We start from the raw sequence: 21,127 nt of genomic DNA, 5'->3' as shown, positions 1-21,127 counted from the left end.
TGTAATGTTTTGTAGCTTATGTTCTTGAGTTTTATTGGGCTTCTCCCTACATTGTTAACAAGTACAGGATACACCCATTCTGTCAAGACTAAATCCACCTGTCAATCAAACAATTTATAATTTAAAAACTACAAAAACTTTTGTAGTTACCACAAGGTGTCGCTAAACACACAGCACACTGGGTTTGTTAAAAATCTCAACCCTATCCAGTTTGTGAATTTTAATGTTAAAATCATCTCAAATATACAGCTTAGGCTGGATTTATTTGCTTCATTACATATAGTTTTGGCTGTATTACATTTTCATGTAGAATATAGTCTGACTGTGTGGTTTTATTGTAGTGTGTTTATATTAAATGACAAACACAAAACTTTTATTCGGTGGAGTTCAGCCAGCTTCTATGCATGTTACAGTATAGTTGGTTTAAATAACCAAATGTGCAACTAGTTGGATTGCTTATAGTTTATTGAACACAATGATATATGATCCTATATTTTAATGGTTTCTATTACAAATGCCATGTAAACCAGTACCGGTTTACAACTTAAACAAGCAGAAAATTATTTTATGATTTTACTGACCAAACATATTACCAGTTTAGATCCAAAGAGACCATTATTGTTTCCATTAAAACCAATACAATTTTATTTATAACCATTACATTCTTTAAAAATTCTGTGAAGAAACCCTGATATTTGCTGTAGTAAAATTCCTACTTAATGTAGTTTTTTAAGTCTTATAGTAAATACTACACAGAATTGTTTTCTATAGTATGCAATATAGTAGTGTATAGTGTGATTTATTCATGTGGGTATAGAAAAACAACGGTGAAGTTAAAAGATTTCGGTTACACTATACAACGTGTTATTATTATCAGGTAGTTATTAAATCGTAATAATGAATACTCGTACTTATAGAGCATTTATTGTGTAATTACAGACAACAGTAATTAAATGTGTAACATGTAGCCCTCACTATACAACTCAATGCACAATTAAAAATGTCAAGTAACGGCTCTCTGAGATAAGAGATGAACTTTTTTAGATGTCACATGAAACTCCCATGTGGCCTTTGTGCTTGAAGTCGGCATGAGTCACGCAACTCCAGTTGAATAGTTTTTTTTTCTTTATTTTACACATTAAAAGTGAGTCAAAGCGCCCTACCTCTTAAACACGGAGACGTCCAACCGCCCCCATTCATTTCAGAGAAGCGCTGCGGGCAGAATCGCGCACAGGCGTCGCGCGCTCAGCACGACATGCTCTCCGCCGGGACCGGAGCAGAAAGACACGCCAAAAAGCACTGATCTCGGACCAGTGCTGTCATTAACTGAGTGATATATACAGGCGCAAACATGCCTGCATTCCGCTGTCGGGGAAAGCGAAGAAAATAACGACGCACGGCTGATCTGTCTTCAATATTCATATATGTTCCACATGAGGGAAGTTAAGGTGAGTAGGCGCACTTTCTGAGGCGCGCGCATACCGCGTAACCAAATGCGCCGTGGGCTTAATTTTCTAATTGAAATTTCGCCACTGTGGATTTGTTTTTATTTAAAACTTACTTTAGTCAGAAGAGTTTCAAATACTGTATGTTTTGACATTCTTGGCTAAGATGTAAGTTTGGATAGATGTTTAGAGTTGCGCGTTATTTACTTTTGTTACTGATTTGTCGTTAAGATTGGAGAAAGCATTTGTGTATTCGTATTGCTTTTTTCCGGGCTTGTGACGTGCTCAGGTGTTTTTGGAAGCCCTTTGACAGATGATGTGGCAACCCTGGGGACTTTGGTAAGATGCGCGCAAATGGCACTGGATGTCTCACATATAAGGTCAATTATGCTTTCCAGTAAAATGCATATGCTTTTCTACTACTAATGTGGATTACTTTTTGTTGCTGGTCAGAGTGAGAACATTCCCAATGATTACAGGATTCCTCTCAATTTCATCTCCAAAGACGTGGTACGTGTGGAAAATGTTATTTTATCATAAGAAGTCTTGTTTTTCAAATAGCCAATTGAGCTTGCTAGGTTTTTGTGTATAAATATTTGTTCATGGTAGTTCATACCAACACAATTGTTTATTATTAACAGATACAACTTTTAGTGTTTTAGACATTTTGAAATGAACTAAGATTGATAACTTGACAGATTGTTTATTGTCAGCCTTTCTTTGGGATTTTAATATAAGAATGTTTCAAAGAGCAACTTGTGTGTTTCAACTGAAGAATCTTTTGTACAAATAAGTAAACATGGATATTTTTGACCTGTAAATAGTGTCTCAATAACATTTTGTAAATGTTAATAAAAGGAATAAAAACTTCCAAATTCTAGGAAATATCCCAAATGAATCTAGACTCCAAACATAAAAGTGCTATACAGGTTCTGGAAGAACCATTTTGGTTCCCAAAGTGCCTTTTAGTCAAAGGTTCTTAAAACGATAATTTTTGTTTGATCTTTTTATATTATGAAGAAACTTTTGTGCAACAGAAAACTTCTGGATGTTAAAGTTTTTTTATAGAACCAAACAAAATGTTAGGTTTTTATGTTTAAGACGTTTGGATTATGCTTGTAACTGCAGTCCTCCATCACATAAAATAATTATGGACACCGAATTGTTGTAGTTTGCGAAATTGCCACCGTGCCGCCTAACTGCTTTTCTTATGCGATGTTTAAGGGTGGAGCTTGCTGGCTACATCTTAATCTGTATCCAGTTGAAAGCAGTTTAAAAGCATTAGCCTTCAAGTTTGGCAACCTATCCACCAACAGAGCAAACACCACCATTTTTATTACAATGCTGCAGGGCTTTCGCTTTACCCTGGATAATGAGGAGCTGGTAAATTCCTCTCACTTTCATTCACACTCCAGTTTTTTTTATTGAGGTTTCATGGCTGTCAAGTCACTCTTGTTTGTTTGTTTTCACAGGAGGTAACAATGCAAACATTTAAGTGTCACTACAGACGAGTAAAGTGGCCAACTAGACGATACTTTGCCCATGTTAAAGAGGTTCTTACTGCAGCTGGATCAACGCTTGGCGAGATTCATCACTGCACTCCTCCACCTTGTCGGACACCCGTAGCCCCTCCTTTCACACCTGGTAAATGCACTAAATATTATGTATTGTTATGAAATGTATGTATACACATGCTTGGTGCAGAATGGTTTTAAATGTGCCATTCAAATACAAGAGTGCTGCACTTTTATTATTATTCATGCAATAGCACAAAGTGTACTAAAGAGCAGGTAAATAAATAGACATCCTTTTTGCACGATAGGAGTGTAGGACTTATTGTGTTTAGATACACTAAAGGGCAACACTTTGTAGGAATAATAAAGAAAAGTCTGGGTGTGGAAGAAAATACGTGCACCCCAACCCCACTGAACATCTTGGAATAAACACAGACTGTGAGCCAGACCACATCAAAGTCTCATCTCACTAATGTCTGAATGAGAGCAAATCCCTCCAGTCATGTTACAACATCTATCGAGGAGCAGTACTAGCTGAATGAAAGCTGTTAAAGAAATATTTACTCAAAATGCAAAAATTCTTTCATCATTTGATCACCTTACAACTGAGCAGGTTGCTTAATTCAAATTTAAATAACAGGGATTGAATGGCTCTTATTTACAATGTCACCAATTATTGTTAACAATTTTTTTGGAGGGGTAAACATTCCCTTTAGGGAGGACCAGCGTCCAGGAAAATACTGTTATAATTTACTCACCCTCGTGCCATTATGACAAATTTATGTCTGTCTTTAGTTGCACACAAACAGATAGTTTTATATTAAAGGTCACATAACACACAGGGACAGGTATTAGATTAATCCAGGACTTAGTGCTGTCACGATTATGAAATTTGGCTGACAGTTAATTGTCTAATAAATTGTGACGATTATGACGATTAATTGCCTGTTTTAGGGCTATTTTTTTTTGTTTGTTCATGAAATAATTTTCCCATTGTTGTGATTATTTAAATTAAATCTTTTGCAATGTTTACCTGGCACTAAATATTAATACACATAACACATATTTAAAAGTAATTATTTAATGAATATATCTTTCAAAAACGGACAAACAAATTCCCTACATTTGAAATTGCTGTTTTGAAAATATGTTTTTACTTGGCAATTCATACTGCGTATCAAAGTTTTAGCAGCATTTCTTTAAATGCTGTTTTTCCATTGTATTAAATGGCTTTGCGATGTATCGCATCAGTCAAGGAGTGCCATTAGATACTGTCTCGTTTATACAAGCGCTGCAGCTCCTCCTTGTGTTTTTTAGAGAGATATGCAATCATTGCGGTGATCTGAAATCATCACGATGAGGTCAAACAATCACAATGGGACGATTATTTAATCATTGTGACAGACCTACCAGGACTAGGCCTTAGTTATATTAGGACATTTAAGTCGTTTTTACAAGCAAGCCTTACAAAAAAACATTTCTGGTGTGCATCTCAAGACAAAACAGTGGTGCTGATATAGGTTAAGATACGTCAGTGCAAGATGTTTTTAAATGAAGGCAGCTCAAACATGCATTTTAGTCTGGGACTAGGATAAGCCCTGTCCGGGAAACTGCCCCGTAGTGTTTCTGCTAATCTTATGTTAATCTTGAGGTGTAGCGCATTGCATTCTTCATATCTCCGAAGAGCCTTTAGTTTGGTATGAGATTTATAAAAGACAGATTAGCTATACTGCTACTTTCCCAGAAAAATCCGAGCCCTTGGAGGCATACCGCAGGGCGGAGCGAGTCACGAGCAAGCAGTACTCAAAAAGCATAATCCCACTATCTCTGGACAACTTATGATTCCCTACATGTTCATGTTGATTACATTATATGTGCTCATGCGACGATTGGCAAAAAAAAGACATTTGATGCAGTTTACTTATCGCCTGCGACTCAAGACCCGGTTGGGACCGCCTCATTTCAACAAAATCCAGCATACTCAAACTACCAAACACAACTCTGCTGCTACCCCGGATAAACAAACTACTTTATATCCATTGTTTCCATAATCCTGGGTTCACTGGGAAGCTGTTAATGTAAAGAAATAAAGCAAAATATTTATCTGTGAATCTTTCACGTTTGAAAAATAATTTCCGAAACTTGTATGAACCCTGGCGAAGTGCATTTAGCACAGAAATATTCTGTCATACGTCCAAATCTAACAGTGTTAATAAGTCAAAATGTATAGCTTTAGACCTTCATGCCTTCATGTTATCTTCTTATATGAGAGCCTACAGGTTGAAGCTTCAAAAGCACATACAGCCATTATTAAAGTAATTCAGGGTTAATATATGAGGAGCTCAGATGCAAAAGACTATAAAAGCAACCACTCTGTCAAAAATGAGATAAAGATATTAACCGAATGCTCTTGGCACATATTATAAATGAATCCCGACCATTTAGAAATTCCAGTTTGTTTGCAGAATCCATTAAGAGTCTGTTATAAAATGCTCATTTACAAGAAAACATGTCAGACGCATTTAGTGGGTTTTGCATCTGAGCTCTTCATGTGTCTTCTTAAGCGAAACATTTGTTTGTGAGGGTAAACAATCCATATTTCTACCTTATTTAGCAAACAATACACTGTGAATCAATGTAGATCTCAGCACTAATTTTGCTTATGGCTTCAAAACATGCTGCCAAATTGAATTATATTGTTTTCTCTCACAAGCATACCATTTTGCTTCAGAAGACATAAATTAACCCATTAAAGTCATTTGGATGATGGATTTATGTGCTCCATAAAAGTCCATAAAAGACGATAACATGAGGGCATTTAAATATGAAATTGTTTATTTGTGTTTAGCCGAATAAAGAAAGTCATATACATCTGGAATAGTATGAGGGTGAGTAAATTATGAGAGAATTTTCACATCTGAGTAAACATTTAACATACAATTATATTGTTGTTTGGGTGTACATATACTGTATGCTAAATATTATAGTCAAATGTAAGAACCTGAATGTGATCTGACAGGCAAACGCAAACAGCAGGATGGCATTAATGGAGCGATTCACGGGCTCCTGACACTACTCATCATCCCCAGTATGGTGGCTCTGGTTCTGATCATCAGAATGGTGAGTTAAGTATTGCCCTTGAGGCTGTTAGTGAACTTATGCTATATAACCGTGTTTGCATGCGCAGGTGGCTTTCCTGTGCGTCATCTGTGTATAGAAGCCCTGAAGGCACAATATGACATTTTTTACATTTTTCTTTGTGGCTCGCTTCATGAGCGCGCACACATACTTTTAAAGTACCGACAACGGTTACCTGCTAATACTTGTACAGCATAAGCTATTTAATTATTGCAATCCGTAGGTATTCAGAAGAAGCTGTTGCTCACAAAGAAGGCCTGAAATGACGGACCTCTCTGAAAATGCCCGTGTACATGAGCCTCGTGATGGAGCTGCAGAAAGCAGCCTTAGGCCCCAGAGCGGAGTCGTGCACCTTCTGCTTGAGCCTCTCGACGCAGCTGCACGAGGGGACCCTGTCTCCAGCAATCACATTCAGCAGGACAGGTATATGTATTTATATATATATTTAGCAAAACATGAGTTGCAAACAAAAATGTATTTTGCAGGACATTTTAGATCCACTGATCCAATTGTTAAGAGGACAAATGAAAAATTATAATGAGAGCTAAGCAGTGCAAAATAAATCTCCACATGCTGCACATATGCATTTTTAATTTTTAATTTTGAAATATTCATGAAATATTGTGTTATTTATTTAAAATACATCTTTGGGGGCCCCTGGTACTGGGCCCTTTTTACCCTGATTTTATCTGAAAGTATCAATGTTTTAGTAACAACAAAGTCTGTTTACTGGCTTGTAAACAAGACCTAACAAAGCCCATATTTTCTCTCAACCTTTGTGGTGTCTTTACAGGGTGTGTCCGGATTCTTTAGGGTGTGCAGACACAGAAGTTTAATCTTAAAAATGCACGAGGGAATCAACAGAAAAGGCAGTATTTTGGGCGAGATGTCCGGGTTTATGAAGCAGACAATGAAGGGAATGGAACATTCACACTTGTGCCAAAGGGCAAAGGACAACGCTACAATGAGACGTCTTTCTAGACTTGCTCATTAAGCCGTACCTGTTCACCACAAAAACACTTAGTGGAAGAGACAAACCACAACTTGCCCTGAACTTAACCAATCAATGAGAGTCCGCTGCTCTGGAATGCGTCCATGGGAAAACCTCTATGATGTCATCCGACAGGAAGTGGGGTCCTTTGATGGGCCCGTTGAGTGGAAGAGAGGCGGCTGCTGTTGTGCCCGCGGCGGGTCTTTGGCTTTGACGAGGGCCGCTGGACCGACAGACCTCTGCGGGTGGAACAAATGGCTTTTTTGTCGCATTGCATGAGGATGGTGGTTTACGTTGCATCAAAAACGTCCATTTAACAGAGCGCTTGCTTGTCTAGAAATGCGTTTGATTTATAGTGTGGATTTTTGATGTTTTACAACTCGCTTGATGACTTTTGTCCTTATGGAGTGCTAACCTTGTGCCTTAGATGGTATTGAGACATGATCTTCTTTAGATGGTCTTATGGTTCGTATATTAGGACTTGGAGTTGGTATGGTTCAAATCTGCCTTATGTTTTATTTTGAATCCTTTTATTGACTTTGACTGCCTAACATACAGTGCCGAGTGTGGGATCCAAAAGTCTGACTAAAATAAACCCAGCTAAAGTCACTTTTTTGTCAAATATAACCAATATTTAATATTGACTGAGTAAAGTTTAATGTGAAATCAATAATTGCAATCAAACTTTGATGCTCACAATTGCATAGGCTAGACTTTAGCTTAGATTTCAGAAAATGTTAAGCAACATTATGACTTGAAATAAGATAGATAACAAATATTGTGGTGAGTTAAGAAATATGTAAAATTCTTAAGAAGTTATCTAGGTCACAAATCAAATGTAAGCAAGTTTGTGACACTACCCAGGTTAACTTATTTGTACTAAAGGGCAAATTTCTTCCAGCACACAAGATGCTATGTGAAAAATTCTGAAGTCATGCTGGAATAACATAGCTCATCAGGTTTTGAGTAAACATAAGGCCATGCAAGTGCATGTTGTCATAAAAACAAATGCATATTTTTCTCATCCATATCTTTATTTAAATTGTTTGGTGAAAATATAACAATAAAAAATGACATTAGAAAAGTATTACCGACAGTGCTATCAGACTTTTGGACCCCGCTGTACAGTATATAGAGTAATGCTCTCTCATACCCAAAGATTTAGACTCGGGGAATCAGATCTGTATCTGAGAATAGTCTGTAATTAGGTCATTGGTCCATGCATGTTTCCAACCACATTTATTTCCTCAGTTTGACCATGCACATGGATAAAAACATGCTCACACACTCACAACAAGAGCGGATTGTTTCCTGGATAATAGCGAGAGATCCAGAGAGCATGAGAAAGGAGCGTGCATGATAAAGATGTTACACCAAAATGACTCATGGCCCATAATTCAATTTGACATAGTCTAGCATCTCTCCATGTGTCTGTTGCTCTTCTCACTGTAGCTTAATAAGATTTGGGTCATGACATTAAGTCTATTGGACGGGCTAAGTAAACATATCAGAATAGGAATAACTTTATCCTTTGTCTTAAAGGCATTGTTCATCCAAAAATGAAAATTCGTCAGCATTTCTTTACACTTATTTCGTAAAACACGTTACCTTTATTTGACATCTAAGGCAAACCATTTCACAATTTTAGTTAAGCTTTATATATAATCACCGCAATGATTGCATATCTCTCTAAAAAACACAAGGGGGAGCTGCAGCGCCTGTATAAACGAGACAATGGCCGTTTCTCAATGTCAAGGATACTTCCTTAGCAGGACTTACAAGTCACTTCCTTCAGAGGCTAGACGAGGCTCCTCTTAAGCATTCGGAGAACACTTACGTGGAACAGGCAAGTGCACGTCATTGCGTCAATCAAAGGTGTGCTTTCGGTGCTGCGCGCATAGGATTGTGGGTGATTTCAGCGAGCGAAGGATACACATATGCATCCTTTCCTGTATATGGGATATTTCTCGAACGAAGGACTCAGTCCTTGGCTGAAATTACGAGGATCCTCGACATTGGAACAGTCCTTCGACGGACGTTGATGACGTAGCATCCTCGAAATTCTGGCTTCCGAGGATCCTTTCTTGACATTGAGAAACGGCTTGTTTCTAATGGCACTCCTTGACTGACGCGATACATTGCAAGCCATTTAATACAATGGAAAAACAGCATTTAAAGAAATGCTCCAAAACTTTGATAAGCAGTATGAATTGCCAAGTAAAACATACATTTTCAAATCAATAATTACTTTTAAATATGTGTTATGTGTATTGATATTTACTGCCAGGTAAACCTAAAAGATTTAATTTAAATAATCACAACAATGTGTTAAAATTATTTCATGAACAAACAAAAAAAAACCTATGAGAATTAAACGCCCAAAAACAGGCAAATAATCGTCACAATTTATTAGGCAATTAACTGTCAGCCAAATTTCATAATCGTGACAGCCCTAATGATACATAGTATACAAATAAGACAATTTGTTTCTGGTTTGTTAGCATTAGTCAAGCATGTCATAGTTCACGTGATCAATTTTAAGGGTTTTCTGTAAACTGAAATTAGATTGCATGAACAAATTATGTTGGATTGGCTGTGGTCACAATATTCTTGTGTTTTAGCAGTTTTGATTCCCATTTGGTATTTCAGAGATTTGTGGGTTTTATTTCAATCCAACCCAAGCGACACCTCTCTGCCTCTTTTTAAATGCGTTTGGGTCCCTTGCTCAGTGTTTCCAGCAAATTCCCCGTTGACTCAGTCTGAGAGCATCATTCTCTTATTCTTCCTGACCGGATTCAGGTAGTGGCAGTGGAAATCCTCTCTGTGTAAATTTCTCTTTGTCTCGATCAATGCCTGCCCTGTCGACTGTTGTCGTAAAGCATGACTGCCAACTCACAACCGCATGAGGTCAGTAATGTCAGCCTGGATATCATCAACCGCACGGCGACCTTAACAAAGACCCCTCTCATGCGGACAGACAGCTCCTCTTTATTGGTGATAAAGAGTGTCGTCCATCATACTTCAGTCAAAACCCACTCTTGACTAGACGACGCACACACAGACACATTCACACGCTAAAGCATCGTCCCACTTGCTCCCTGTGTCATTAACATCATCTCTTGACTCATAAAGCAACTAACATGATGAGTAATGAAACATCTTCAAAATAAGCAGAATAGCAAACAGAGACTTTTTCTAAAATTGGAAAGTCCATGGCACGAAAGCAGAGGATGACTAATTGTTTGTTTGCACATGTGGCACAAAAGCGTACACACTTTTCTTTGTTCATTGCTGTTTAGTAATAATCCTAAATTATGTAGACATGGCTTTTGGTTGCATATAACATTTATGTGTGGTTTAAATAGAAAGCAGAAAATATATTTTATGATTCATGTACATATTCATTAATAAAACTTACTCTGTAAAATATTTTATTACAATTAAGCCAGTTAAGTATTGCATTATGTAATGAAAAATGACATATGCACATTTTTCTTACAAAGCAAAGCAAAACAACAAATATGTGACGGCCAGTATGTGAAAACACATAGTTCCCCACAAAACAATGATTTTGTCTTTATTTACTCACCTTCATGTTGTTTGAACCCCAAATGTCTTATTTGTTTTATAAACCCAAATGCAGATTTTTTTGAAGTGATGTTTTGGGTTTTCTAGTTAGTTTGGGAGTGTTTGGTGAACGAGGCGGATCGAGGTGGTCAACATCCACTTTCACAGTAACCAGAAAACCAAAAAGCTTCAAAAGAGTTAAATAAATAACTCCACTCAACGTGTGTCATATATTTTAAGTGTCCTGAAGACATTTACTCCTTTACTTTCTTCTTGTGGATGTTGTTTCAGTTGTTATACTTTATTTAAAGGTAAATATCCTGAAACTGCCCAAATAACAGTTCAGACAGGGAATGTGCACTGAAAAAGAGGCAAAACTTTAATTAAATAATGGATTATATTTAAGTATTTATTTCACCAAACCCTTTTGTATGCCTTCAGGACACTTAAATATACACGAGTGGAATGTAGTTACTTGTTCAATTTTGAGTAAAGTCATTTCTTTGTGATTTACTTCTTTGTTTTCTACATAAAATCATCCTGCTGTAAATGTAAATAACATTTTGTGAAAATATAACCTTAATCAAAAATTGAAATCAAACTTTGATGCTCAAAATTAGATCATGAAACTTTAGTCTGAAGTTTACAGACAGGGTCACATATTGTTCAAAATTAACACAAAATTATTTGGACACTTTCTGGTTGTCAGACATTGTGAAATATGTGGACAGATCATATTCAGAAATGTGATACTAGATCTGAGATAATGTCCGGCACGATTTTGGTTTGACAATTTGTTATCTACATTCTTAGAACGGATGTGTTAAAAACAACACATTAGTGTACACATCTCTGTGTTTTTATTGAAACAACACATGAAGAGTTTCGTTGCAAAACAAGATAAATCCATTTTTTTGCATTTTTGTCAAAACATGTTTATTATTATGTTATCATGTTATTATTTTGTTTTATGGTGCTACTTAGCTGTATTTGTTAAGTTGTGAAGGTCAAAACAAAACAACTGCAGTTGAATTGAAATTAATAGGAATGCACAACCAAAAAACGAGATTTCTGAACAATTATAAAAACGGTGGTTATCTCGTTTTGCAACGAAACTCTTCACATTTTGTGTTAATTTTAACACAAAATCAACACAAAATGACACATAATGTGTCAACACATCCTTTCTTAGAGTGCATGCAGTGACGTGTAACTTAATCCAAATACCTTTTAAGGCCACTGTTTACATTTTCGTATGTCAAAATGTTTAATTGTATGTGTGTTTGTCAATAATAAGTTCATGTCAGTATTTTTATATAATTACACATCTACATACATTTATACAACATCTGTAAACTTGTAAAGGGGCATTAAAATAAAAGGAGATCTGCTAGATTAAAAGTATGTTGTCTGTCATTGCGAAAATCTGTGACTTGAAAAATGTGTTGTTGATGGAAAAACAGTGAAGTGAATGGTATGCAATGAACTCTTTGAAAAAGAGATGCTGGTTGTTTTAAAATGACAAACGATACTCCTGAGAACAAGCGTCAACCTGTTTAAAAACGTGTGAAGGTTTTAAGAGTCTTTGGTCAAATGTAGACCACGTGTGCTGTAAAATTATTCTGTCTCGATCTGATCAATTACACAAGAAAAGAAATCTGTCTTTAATAGTCATCACCATTATATCTCTGAATATAACCCTGATCATGACTGCCGCTGTAGCCCTGCTGGTACTCCAGATTGTAACTTTGCCTCTTGTCCTGTTCATAAAATTCAGGATTGTTACTCAGGTCATAATTATCAGCAATATGTCCACCTTGATTGTAGGCAACATGATCGTATCCACCATTATTATAACCCCCATGAATATATTCTCCATTATTGTGACCCACAGTGTTCATCTGTGTGTTATTGGTTTGATCTTCATACTGCTCTTGGACAGGCACTGTCGAAGGGCTCTCATCCACGGCTTTCAGCAGTTTTTTCGGATGAAGCTCTCTCATTTTGCATCCGATGCTTTTGTAGGTGTGAACTCCAAAGATAAACTGCAGCACCTGAGCATGTCAAGACAACATTGTCCATCATTTTTGAAGGGTGTAATTTTGTAATGTGAGAATACTTCTTGTTTCCTGTCATAATGTGTTGAGGCAACTATACTGTACGTGAGCTATTTGTAACCAATTGTTCAAAGAAGAAAAAAAAAAACACTGCATCTGTGGTGCCTTACATACCAACACTGACTTAAGCAATAGTGTGACTATCTGTTTGTCTGCAGGAAAAGATGGTAATTACTTTATTTCATGTTGTGACAATGATGCAGAAAAACACATCACATTTAATAATACCCTTGCAGAGATTAATCATGGTTTTATTATAGTAAAAGTTGTAGTAACCACAAAAGGTAACTTTATGGGGCGCTTTCCCCAACAGCAGACAACAGGTTTATTTATGGTAACCATGGTTTAACATGGTTTAACAACTTTTGTTGTTGCTGTTGTTTGTTTGTTTGTTTCATATGAGTGGAGATACAATTTGGGTTAAATACAAGTTTTATAATTAAAAGTATGGACATGGTCTTAGAGTCTATTTACAACAAGTAATCTTCATACTGTAAGTGTATTTTTTCTATTCACATTCTTTTAACAAACTGAGCTATGTGTACAAATGATTTAATGTAACAAATACTGTTTACAGGATTATTCCCTAAACATTGTAATGTACTTATTTTAAATTCTCACCTGAATCAACAAAAGTCCAGCATCCATCCCAAATATTACAATAATATTTGTATTCAGCCAATCTCCGAGAACTTTCTCACAGCCCTGTAACCAAAACAACTGTGTTCAGTATGCAAATTGAAACAACAGGGAGATTGTTAGGTAAAGGTTAAGATGATGGGGAAAGGAGCAACATGTGTTACCGTTTTATAGATGTTTGAACCGTTTCCAAATCTGACTGTTTCAATGATTAAAGGGCAGGTACCGTTGAAACAGGAGCACGGGTAGATGTTTGCCCCATTCAGCGATGATATAACAGTGTTATTCCTCCATTCATTTGGGGTCGACCAACCACAGCATTTCGCCTACAGCAAAACATATTTCGCTTATCAAAAAAAGTATCAGACTGTCAAGTAAAATCTAGTCATCATTGTGGTATGTTAATGTAAAATCATGTACTTACAGTACTCTGCACGCTGTCTAGAAGACTCCATAATGTTTCGTGTGTTTTATTTTGTCCATACTTGTTAATGATATCCTCTACACTACTGCTTAAATACTTGTTGATCTAGTAACATTCAAAAGATATATGATGTGTTATACATTTAATCGTAACACAGAACATTAACAATGTTAAGTATTAATGTAAATACTTGCCGACTCTCGTCTTATCAATAGCACAAAGGTGATGAAAATCTGACCCAGTATGATGATAATTAAGAAACCCAGATACTGTGTAAAAAGAAACAAGCAAGCTGTTATTTCATGATTGTTCACTATTAAGTTTACCTAGGGCATATAGTTCATCTTTGTATACTATTTATACTTACAGATATAATAAAACATCTGCTCTCTAAATAGGCACCAATACAACCCAGCAGGGACACGCCAACCACAACCAGGCCGATGAAAAAGAGCCCACCAGCCACCAGCTTGACTTCCTCTCCTATGAGACCAAATATATTTATCAGCTCTTTATCAGCTAATACCCATGTATGGATTTGTTTATCATGCAAAATATAATATTTTATAAGACAAACTTACCAGAACTTATGACTCTTATAAAGTTGTTGTTATCAAATAAGATCCAAGCAGAACATGCAAAAATGCTGATGCCAAGAATCTGTCAGGATTATTTTCTTTGTTACTTTGATACCACATGCATGAAATGTGATACTGTATATAGCAGCATATTTTGTGCTTTCCTTATATATGAAGGAAATTACTGACACCCACAAAAAATCTTTTTAAATGTTATAAAATGTGATTAATATATTAGATAAATTTCACCCTTACCACAAATACTGAATTGACAAGCATTAGAAAGAACTTCAGAATTTGAAGTTTGTCGTCGGCTTTCATGTTGTCTTTAGCAACTTTCACACAGCTACAAGTGAAAACCTAACAAAGGGTGTTTAAAAATAATAACATAAAATATAAAAATAATTCGAATTTATATAAATAAAAAACCTTGTTCTCTGACAAAATACTGATTTGCTAGATTATGTTTGTGTTGATTATGATAGTTTACTAAAGAATATTTTGCTGGATAATGCTACTGTGCATTGCCGTCCAATACCACCCCATCACAGGACATAACATTTAAAAGTGGTTTGGCTTACCTGTATTAGTTTATCAGCTGTCTTTATTCATCCAAAATGGGAAAATTGACTAAAATACTAAAAACTAGCTGTATTCATTTCTTTCATCATACATCCACTTTGAACAAACCATATGTTTGTGTAATGGTTTCCTGGAGATCCTTCTAATACATCTTAGGTTTAAAGTTCACTTCCTCATAGCAACAGGAATGATTAACTTGACAATTATGATACTGAAATACTGACTTGTTACAAAGCTTACATTTCTAAACATGACTACAAAACAGTTCTTTCTTTGTCTATAGTGCAATAATTTGTTCATTTGTTTTTGATATTTGATTAACTTAATCCACTAGCAAAAAACAAATACATGGACTTATTACTAATAGCTTTTGTCTATTCATGTTCATATTCATGGGGCAGTTTCCCAAACAGAGTGAAGATTAATCCAGGACTAGACCTTAGTCATATTAGGACATTTAAAGAGCACCTATTTAATTGCTAAAAACAACGTTATTTTGTGTATTTGGTATAATAAAATGTGTTTGTGTGGTTTATGGTTAAAAAAAACACATTTTTGTAGCTCTAGATACTCCCATCTTTCTCAAACGCTTTGATGTTGTACAAAACTCATCGATCTGAAAGACGCCGTGTCCCTGATTGACCAGTACGTTTTAATTGGCCTGAATACCTCTTACGTCAGCCAGAAATGTGACACTCCTTACCATGTTTGAAAGATTCGGTCACAATGCAATACCAACAGGAGTTAACTTACAGAGTCCGAAGCGGGAGGAATTATGATAATGACCGTCGTGTCCATGTCAACAGGCCCAGGAAGTAAACTGTTGCCTACAATCCGTGTATTTGTTGTAGTCCAAAAAAAGAGATTTACGTTGGAAACTTGCGTCATCGTTTACTTTTCGTTTACTATTTTTTACAAAAAACATTACTTATGTGCATCTTGAGAAAAAACAAGGGCACTAAAACTGCATGTGTTAAGATGTGTCGTTCCAAGGTGTTTTAAAATGAAAAGCATGCATTTTAGTTTGCAACTAGGATAAACCCTGTTTGGGAAACCGCCCCATATATGGTCTTTAGACACTGACCATGGAAAGTACCTACAGTATGAGTACAATGATTTAAATGAGGAAATAGTTCACTAAATTATGAAAATTTGATGCTTATTCACCCTCTGGCCATGCAAGATACAGCAATCTTTATTAAAGAATAGTATACTTCAATATTTATTCAGAAGCAGTGGTGTGCACGGACCTCCTCAGGGGAAGAAGCAGATGGACTGAAAAGGCAAAAAAAAAATTATTACATCAAAAAACTTTTTTTGGTAATTCTCCAAACTCTTAACACGAGGATGTACAATGGCCGGATAGACAACAAATTGAACGTCATTTTCAGAATGCCTCTGAAATCGAGTTTTACTAATTACCTGCTGCTTGTGACGCTATAGCTAGTCTGAATACTCGCGGCTGCAGAGGAAACTTCGCCTAGCTCTCTACCTCTGCTAAATATTTATATATTATTGTTAGTGGCAGTTGTATATATATTGTTATTTATTTTAATATGTATTATTACTGGAGAAGGGCACATTACATTTTGAGACAAAAGGGACAAGGGAGCCCACCCAGACCCCTGTGCACGCCACTGGTGAAAAGTCACTAATATTAAAGGTATAGCGGAAGATTTTCCCGAATTATTTAAAAGAACCGCACCTCGATATTTAAAAAAAAATGCACACGCAACACTCCCGAGAGGCAACACCTGTTAAACGTGTGCACGAGACAGAGAGAGAGCATGCAGGAGCTCAGTTCTTCTCTTCGCTCTGTTTACAAGTTTCTGTCGGCATGTTTACCGTGTCTGTGCGGTTCGTGACTTGTGCCAAGGCTAGCATCGCTAATCATAGCTTACATCAACTTTTACTAGCAGTGATTTTAAATGGATTTCTCCAAATAGCATGACAAAATGTACCTTTCCAGTAGAAACTACGCGTGGGAAGCCCAACCTGTCCTTTTAGCTCACGCCAGCGTGTGAAATAGTCTCCCATAAACATTCTGGTCTTGTTTCTTTCTTTATAGTCCTTTCTCTTCTTGTCATACAATTCGTAGACACTTTTTCTCTTGCGACCCTCAGACATTTTGAAAAAAAAACACAGCGAGAACGAGAGCTTCAATGAATGGTTGAAACCGTAGCACAACACGTGAAAGTGCGCATGTGCAGCAAGCGAACCTAGAGGCGAGCACGTACGACGGTTATACGTCAACATGTAATCAGAATGATTGACATCTGGGATGACCAATAGTCTTGATGATCCACCCGGAAAACGGAAATCTTCCGCTATACCTTTAACTTTGTAGTGCTGGAATAATTTTTTTCAAATTGATGGCAGGTGGACTTGCATTTAATAAATCACTAAGATTTCCATTTTTATATTTTAAGTTTTATTTGTCAAGTTTATGCCCGTGACAATTTGAAATGTGTAACAGTTTCAGCTAAAACCTTTACTGTTCCTTACTGATCTTGGATTGTGTGATTTAACAACAAATTTTCATTATGACTTAACAATCCTTTTAACTTATTATATCTTAAAGTGATAGTTCACCTAAAAAAAAAAATTCTGTCATGATTTACTCGCTCTCATGTTGTTACAAACCGGCATAAATGTCTTTGTTCTGGTGAACACAAAGGAAGATATTTTGAAAAATGTTTGTAACCAAACAAATTGTGGACCTCATTTACTTCTATAGTATTCTTTTTTTCCTTATATGGAAGTGAATAGGGTCCACAGACGGTTTGGTTACAAACATTTCTCAAAATATCTTTCTTTGTGTTCATCAGAACAAAGACATTTATGCAGATTTGTAACAACATGAGAGTGCAGGTTTGTAACAACATGAGAAATTATGAGAGAATTTTCATTTTTAAGTGAACTATCCCTTTAAAGTACCATGGTATTACTATAATTGTACTGCCACAGTACTTTTTTGTAAGAGTCATTTCAGCATCAGTTTTCCATCGCACCCTCTCCCCTCACCCCCCACCACCTCCGCCATGACCTTAAAACAATTTGCCATTTCACCCAAAATTGATTTTTATCTTCAGTACTAGACAACCCTAAACAAGGCGCCATCTGCTGGGCAAATACGCAATGACAGGTTCGATTGCTCCTAATCGACTTTTGTTGCCTGTTCGATTACCAGCGCCTACCCGCTTTCATTTCCGGCGCAGCATAACGAATGTGTTTCGTTGTTGTGCTCGAGTCCCGGTGGATTTAAACAAGAACCAGCCGAGATGTCTACCGCCCTTGAAAGCTACATCAACCGTATCCTTTAATGCAATACATGAGCACATTAAAGCTGTGATACATCAATGGCTGTTTATAATGCGAGTGTTTCAATACGGTGCGAGAGCTGGTGCACGAGAAAATTAGCGTGACTTATTCATTGTAATGACCAGCATGATAAAGTCAATATCACGTTATTGTATGCATATTTGATTTTTGTAGTGCACCTGAATTTGTGAGTGCATATAACTGTTAGTATGTCTGATGATGTGTAATATACAAACTGTTTATGCATACATAACAGATCTAATATATAGATAGATATTATATAGGCCTATGTAGGCTACTGCTGAAATATTTGCTGTGTGTAGTGAAGCCATGTGTATTAGATACATATTGGTTCAGAGCCCACCCATTAAAATGTTACTATAGTAAACTTAAGTTATAGTATATTGTGGGAATAGTGTAGTATAATTACTACTATAGTAATTAAACATTATTAGTATCTAGGAATTGTACTACAGTTAACAAAATTAAGTACTATAGTGTTGTGTGTTACCTGGGGATCGAACCCATGATCTTTTTGTTGCTCACCCATTGCTTTACCAAGAATTGAGCTTATGAAACATAAGACTTGGGTTGTGTTCAGCATAGTGTATACTGTAGTATGTTTTTAAAGTGCTATGCTTTGCTTTAGTGACGTAGACACTAACAGGTGAAGCAGAAATGTAATAGCCATCTAATTGGAATTCTTGACATTTTAATACAATTGCCAAAACCACAAACGGTGTATTTTTTTTTAACTCTTTAGATGTTCAAATTTCCCTAACTACCAATTTTCAGGGACCGTTGCCATTGTCACTTCAGATGGGAGAATGATTGTGGTGAGTGTTTCTCAACACCTGATGTAAACAGAGCTGTTTTAATAAAGGAGTGGATTGATGTGACTATATTCACCTGTCTTTAGGGAACATTAAAGGGCTTTGATCAGACAATCAATCTGATCTTGGATGAGAGCCACGAGCGAGTGTTCAGCTCTTCTCAAGGAGTGGAACAGGTTGTGCTGGGACTCTATATCGTCAGAGGCGATAATGTGTATGTACTATCCCCATTCTTGTATTTCTGGTATTTATTTACGTTGTACAGGACAAATATAGATGTCATTTTCTGGGAAGTCTGTGTCATCTACTCCTTGTGTTGTTAATGTGTTTAAGGGCTGTCATTGGTGAAATCGATGAAGAGACAGATTCTGCACTGGACCTTGGAAACATCAGAGCCGAACCGCTCAATTCTGTGGTGCACTGACCCACAAAAAACGACGGACAGATTCATTTTCTTATTCCGAAAACTCCACTGGCTCCATTTAAAGACATACCCTAGGAAATCTGCAGGCTTGGAAAAGCAGCAATATAATTTGCCTTTTTAATATGGAAGAAAATAGACTTAATGGATATTCTTTTTTTACTTATATTGAAATAAAAAAACACTGAAGAAAGATTTGTGAAGGAAGTATTTATTTTCAGTGATGGGAGAGGCAAGGAACACGGCAACTTTTGGGGACTTCAGCATATTCACCATATCTCCCAGAGTTATGTAAGTCTATACATACCTTTTTCATCTCCGCGCGTGTCGTTGTCATGAGCAATTTGGTCCCCCGTGGCAATTCGGTCTCCCCTAGGACCCCGATTGGTAGTACCTAGCACTAATGCCTAGTCAAAAAATGTGTCATTGCGATATCTCGTCTGCGTTAGCGGTCTAGAAAGCTACGTTGTACAAAATAGAATCATAAATTTGTTTTTTAAAATAAAAGTAAAAAAAAATATATATATACGTTCAAAAAATACGTTCAATAAGGTATGTTAATAATTGACAAAAGTTTACAAAAAGATGTTTACAAAAGATGAATATCAGTTTATTATATATATATATATATATATATATATATATATATATATATATATATATATATATATATATATATATATATATATATATATATATAAAATAAACTGATATTCATGTTGCAGACACGTCAGTGCTTTTGTAAATTATTGGCATACCTTACTGAACGTATTTTTTTAATAGTAATAGTGTAGTAGTCATGGCTTATAAATTATAAATTTAATGTGTGATTCAACTATGTAGTGATCATGTTTTGTATAAGTAATTTATTAACTTTACACAGTAAAAAAGTGGAAAGGGTACAGTATATAATATCTAAATAATAAAATGACACAAGCAATGTGTAGATCTCCCACCTATAGCCTCATTTATATACTACTATATGAAACATATCATTTGAAATACATCAATTGTAATTTTAACAATGTTCTAACGTCTAACGTTACTACATAAATCATAACGCGATTTTGTAGGTATTGTAATAGGTATCGTCCTAAGGGGGGCAGAACTGCCAGGGGTGACCGAATTGCTCATGACACCTTTACTCTGGCTCACTCACTGCTATCCCAGCCCAGCACAAAGACCGGAAGCGAATGGCTCCAGCCATCACACTGCTCCCAATAAGTGACCAAACAACCCCAACATTTTCCTATTTATATGTTGTGATTTGTACCGTCACAGCGTGAACAAACAACAAGATCATATGAGACACAGCCATCCTTCAACCGCATACACACTGTTCTCAGCAGGCGAAGTAGCAGTGCTTCGCCTTCTGACAAGATAAGCAAATTACCTTGTTATTTGTACACGCTGTGACTATACAAATCACAACATATAAACGTTATTACGTTACGCATAAATGTTATTTTGTCACGTATTGGGAGCAGTGTGCTAGCTGAAGCCATTTACTTTCAGTCTTTGTGCTAAGCTAGGCTAGCAGTGTGTGCGTCAGAGTTA

The 21,127-nt window shown here is 36.3% G+C and overlaps 3 protein-coding genes across 3 annotated transcripts; 2 read left to right on the top strand and 1 right to left on the bottom strand.

The window, feature by feature from the left end:
* Positions 1-59: 59 nt before the first annotated feature.
* kitlgb (kit ligand b) lies at positions 60-8,740 on the top strand. Its single transcript, XM_055191209.2, has 8 exons — positions 60-1,448; positions 1,677-1,784; positions 1,899-1,955; positions 2,670-2,828; positions 2,918-3,089; positions 5,979-6,079; positions 6,321-6,520; positions 6,891-8,740. The coding sequence occupies exons 1-8, from the start codon at positions 1,425-1,427 to the stop codon at positions 6,931-6,933; spliced, it is 864 nt and encodes a 287-aa protein (XP_055047184.2). The 5' UTR covers positions 60-1,424; the 3' UTR covers positions 6,934-8,740.
* A 1,935-nt stretch (positions 8,741-10,675) lies between these two features.
* LOC129432658 (CD82 antigen) lies at positions 10,676-15,143 on the bottom strand. Its single transcript, XM_055191207.2, has 9 exons — positions 14,995-15,143; positions 14,669-14,773; positions 14,417-14,495; positions 14,203-14,318; positions 14,030-14,104; positions 13,836-13,940; positions 13,576-13,737; positions 13,394-13,477; positions 10,676-12,709 (listed from the first exon to the last, which is right to left on the bottom strand). Exons 2-9 carry the CDS (start codon positions 14,732-14,734, stop codon positions 12,320-12,322), a joined length of 1,077 nt encoding a protein of 358 aa, XP_055047182.2. The 5' UTR covers positions 14,735-14,773; positions 14,995-15,143; the 3' UTR covers positions 10,676-12,319.
* Positions 15,144-18,175: 3,032 nt separating this feature from the next.
* Positions 18,176-19,763, top strand: lsm8 (LSM8 homolog, U6 small nuclear RNA associated). Its single transcript, XM_055191180.2, has 4 exons — positions 18,176-18,307; positions 19,112-19,152; positions 19,236-19,363; positions 19,483-19,763. Exons 1-4 carry the CDS (start codon positions 18,277-18,279, stop codon positions 19,571-19,573), a joined length of 291 nt encoding a protein of 96 aa, XP_055047155.1. The 5' UTR covers positions 18,176-18,276; the 3' UTR covers positions 19,574-19,763.
* The last annotated feature ends 1,364 nt before the right edge of the window (positions 19,764-21,127 follow it).

Source organism: Misgurnus anguillicaudatus, chromosome 1 (genome assembly GCF_027580225.2).
Source record: "Misgurnus anguillicaudatus chromosome 1, ASM2758022v2, whole genome shotgun sequence".
NCBI lineage: Eukaryota > Metazoa > Chordata > Actinopteri > Cypriniformes > Cobitidae > Misgurnus > Misgurnus anguillicaudatus.
This window is presented reverse-complemented; position numbering and strand designations above follow the sequence as displayed.

Excerpts from the sequence above, each read along its gene's own strand:
- LOC129432658 (XM_055191207.2), bottom strand. The coding sequence starts at position 14,734 with ATGAAAGCCGACGACAAACTTCAAATTCTGAAGTTCTTTCTAATGCTT. Across the intron at positions 14,319-14,416 it reads TATAAGAGTCATAAGTTCTG|GAGAGGAAGTCAAGCTGGTG; the intron begins GTAAGTTTGTCT and ends TTGGTCTCATAG. Across the intron at positions 12,710-13,393 it reads CTGGACTTTTGTTGATTCAG|GTGCTGCAGTTTATCTTTGG; the intron begins GTGAGAATTTAA and ends TGACATGCTCAG.
- kitlgb (XM_055191209.2), top strand. The coding sequence starts at position 1,425 with ATGTTCCACATGAGGGAAGTTAAG. Across the intron at positions 1,449-1,676 it reads TCCACATGAGGGAAGTTAAG|ATTGGAGAAAGCATTTGTGT; the intron begins GTGAGTAGGCGC and ends TTTGTCGTTAAG. Across the intron at positions 1,956-2,669 it reads ATTTCATCTCCAAAGACGTG|GGTGGAGCTTGCTGGCTACA; the intron begins GTACGTGTGGAA and ends GCGATGTTTAAG.
- lsm8 (XM_055191180.2), top strand. The coding sequence starts at position 18,277 with ATGTCTACCGCCCTTGAAAGCTACATCAACC. Across the intron at positions 18,308-19,111 it reads CCTTGAAAGCTACATCAACC|GGACCGTTGCCATTGTCACT; the intron begins GTATCCTTTAAT and ends ACCAATTTTCAG. Across the intron at positions 19,153-19,235 it reads CAGATGGGAGAATGATTGTG|GGAACATTAAAGGGCTTTGA; the intron begins GTGAGTGTTTCT and ends ACCTGTCTTTAG.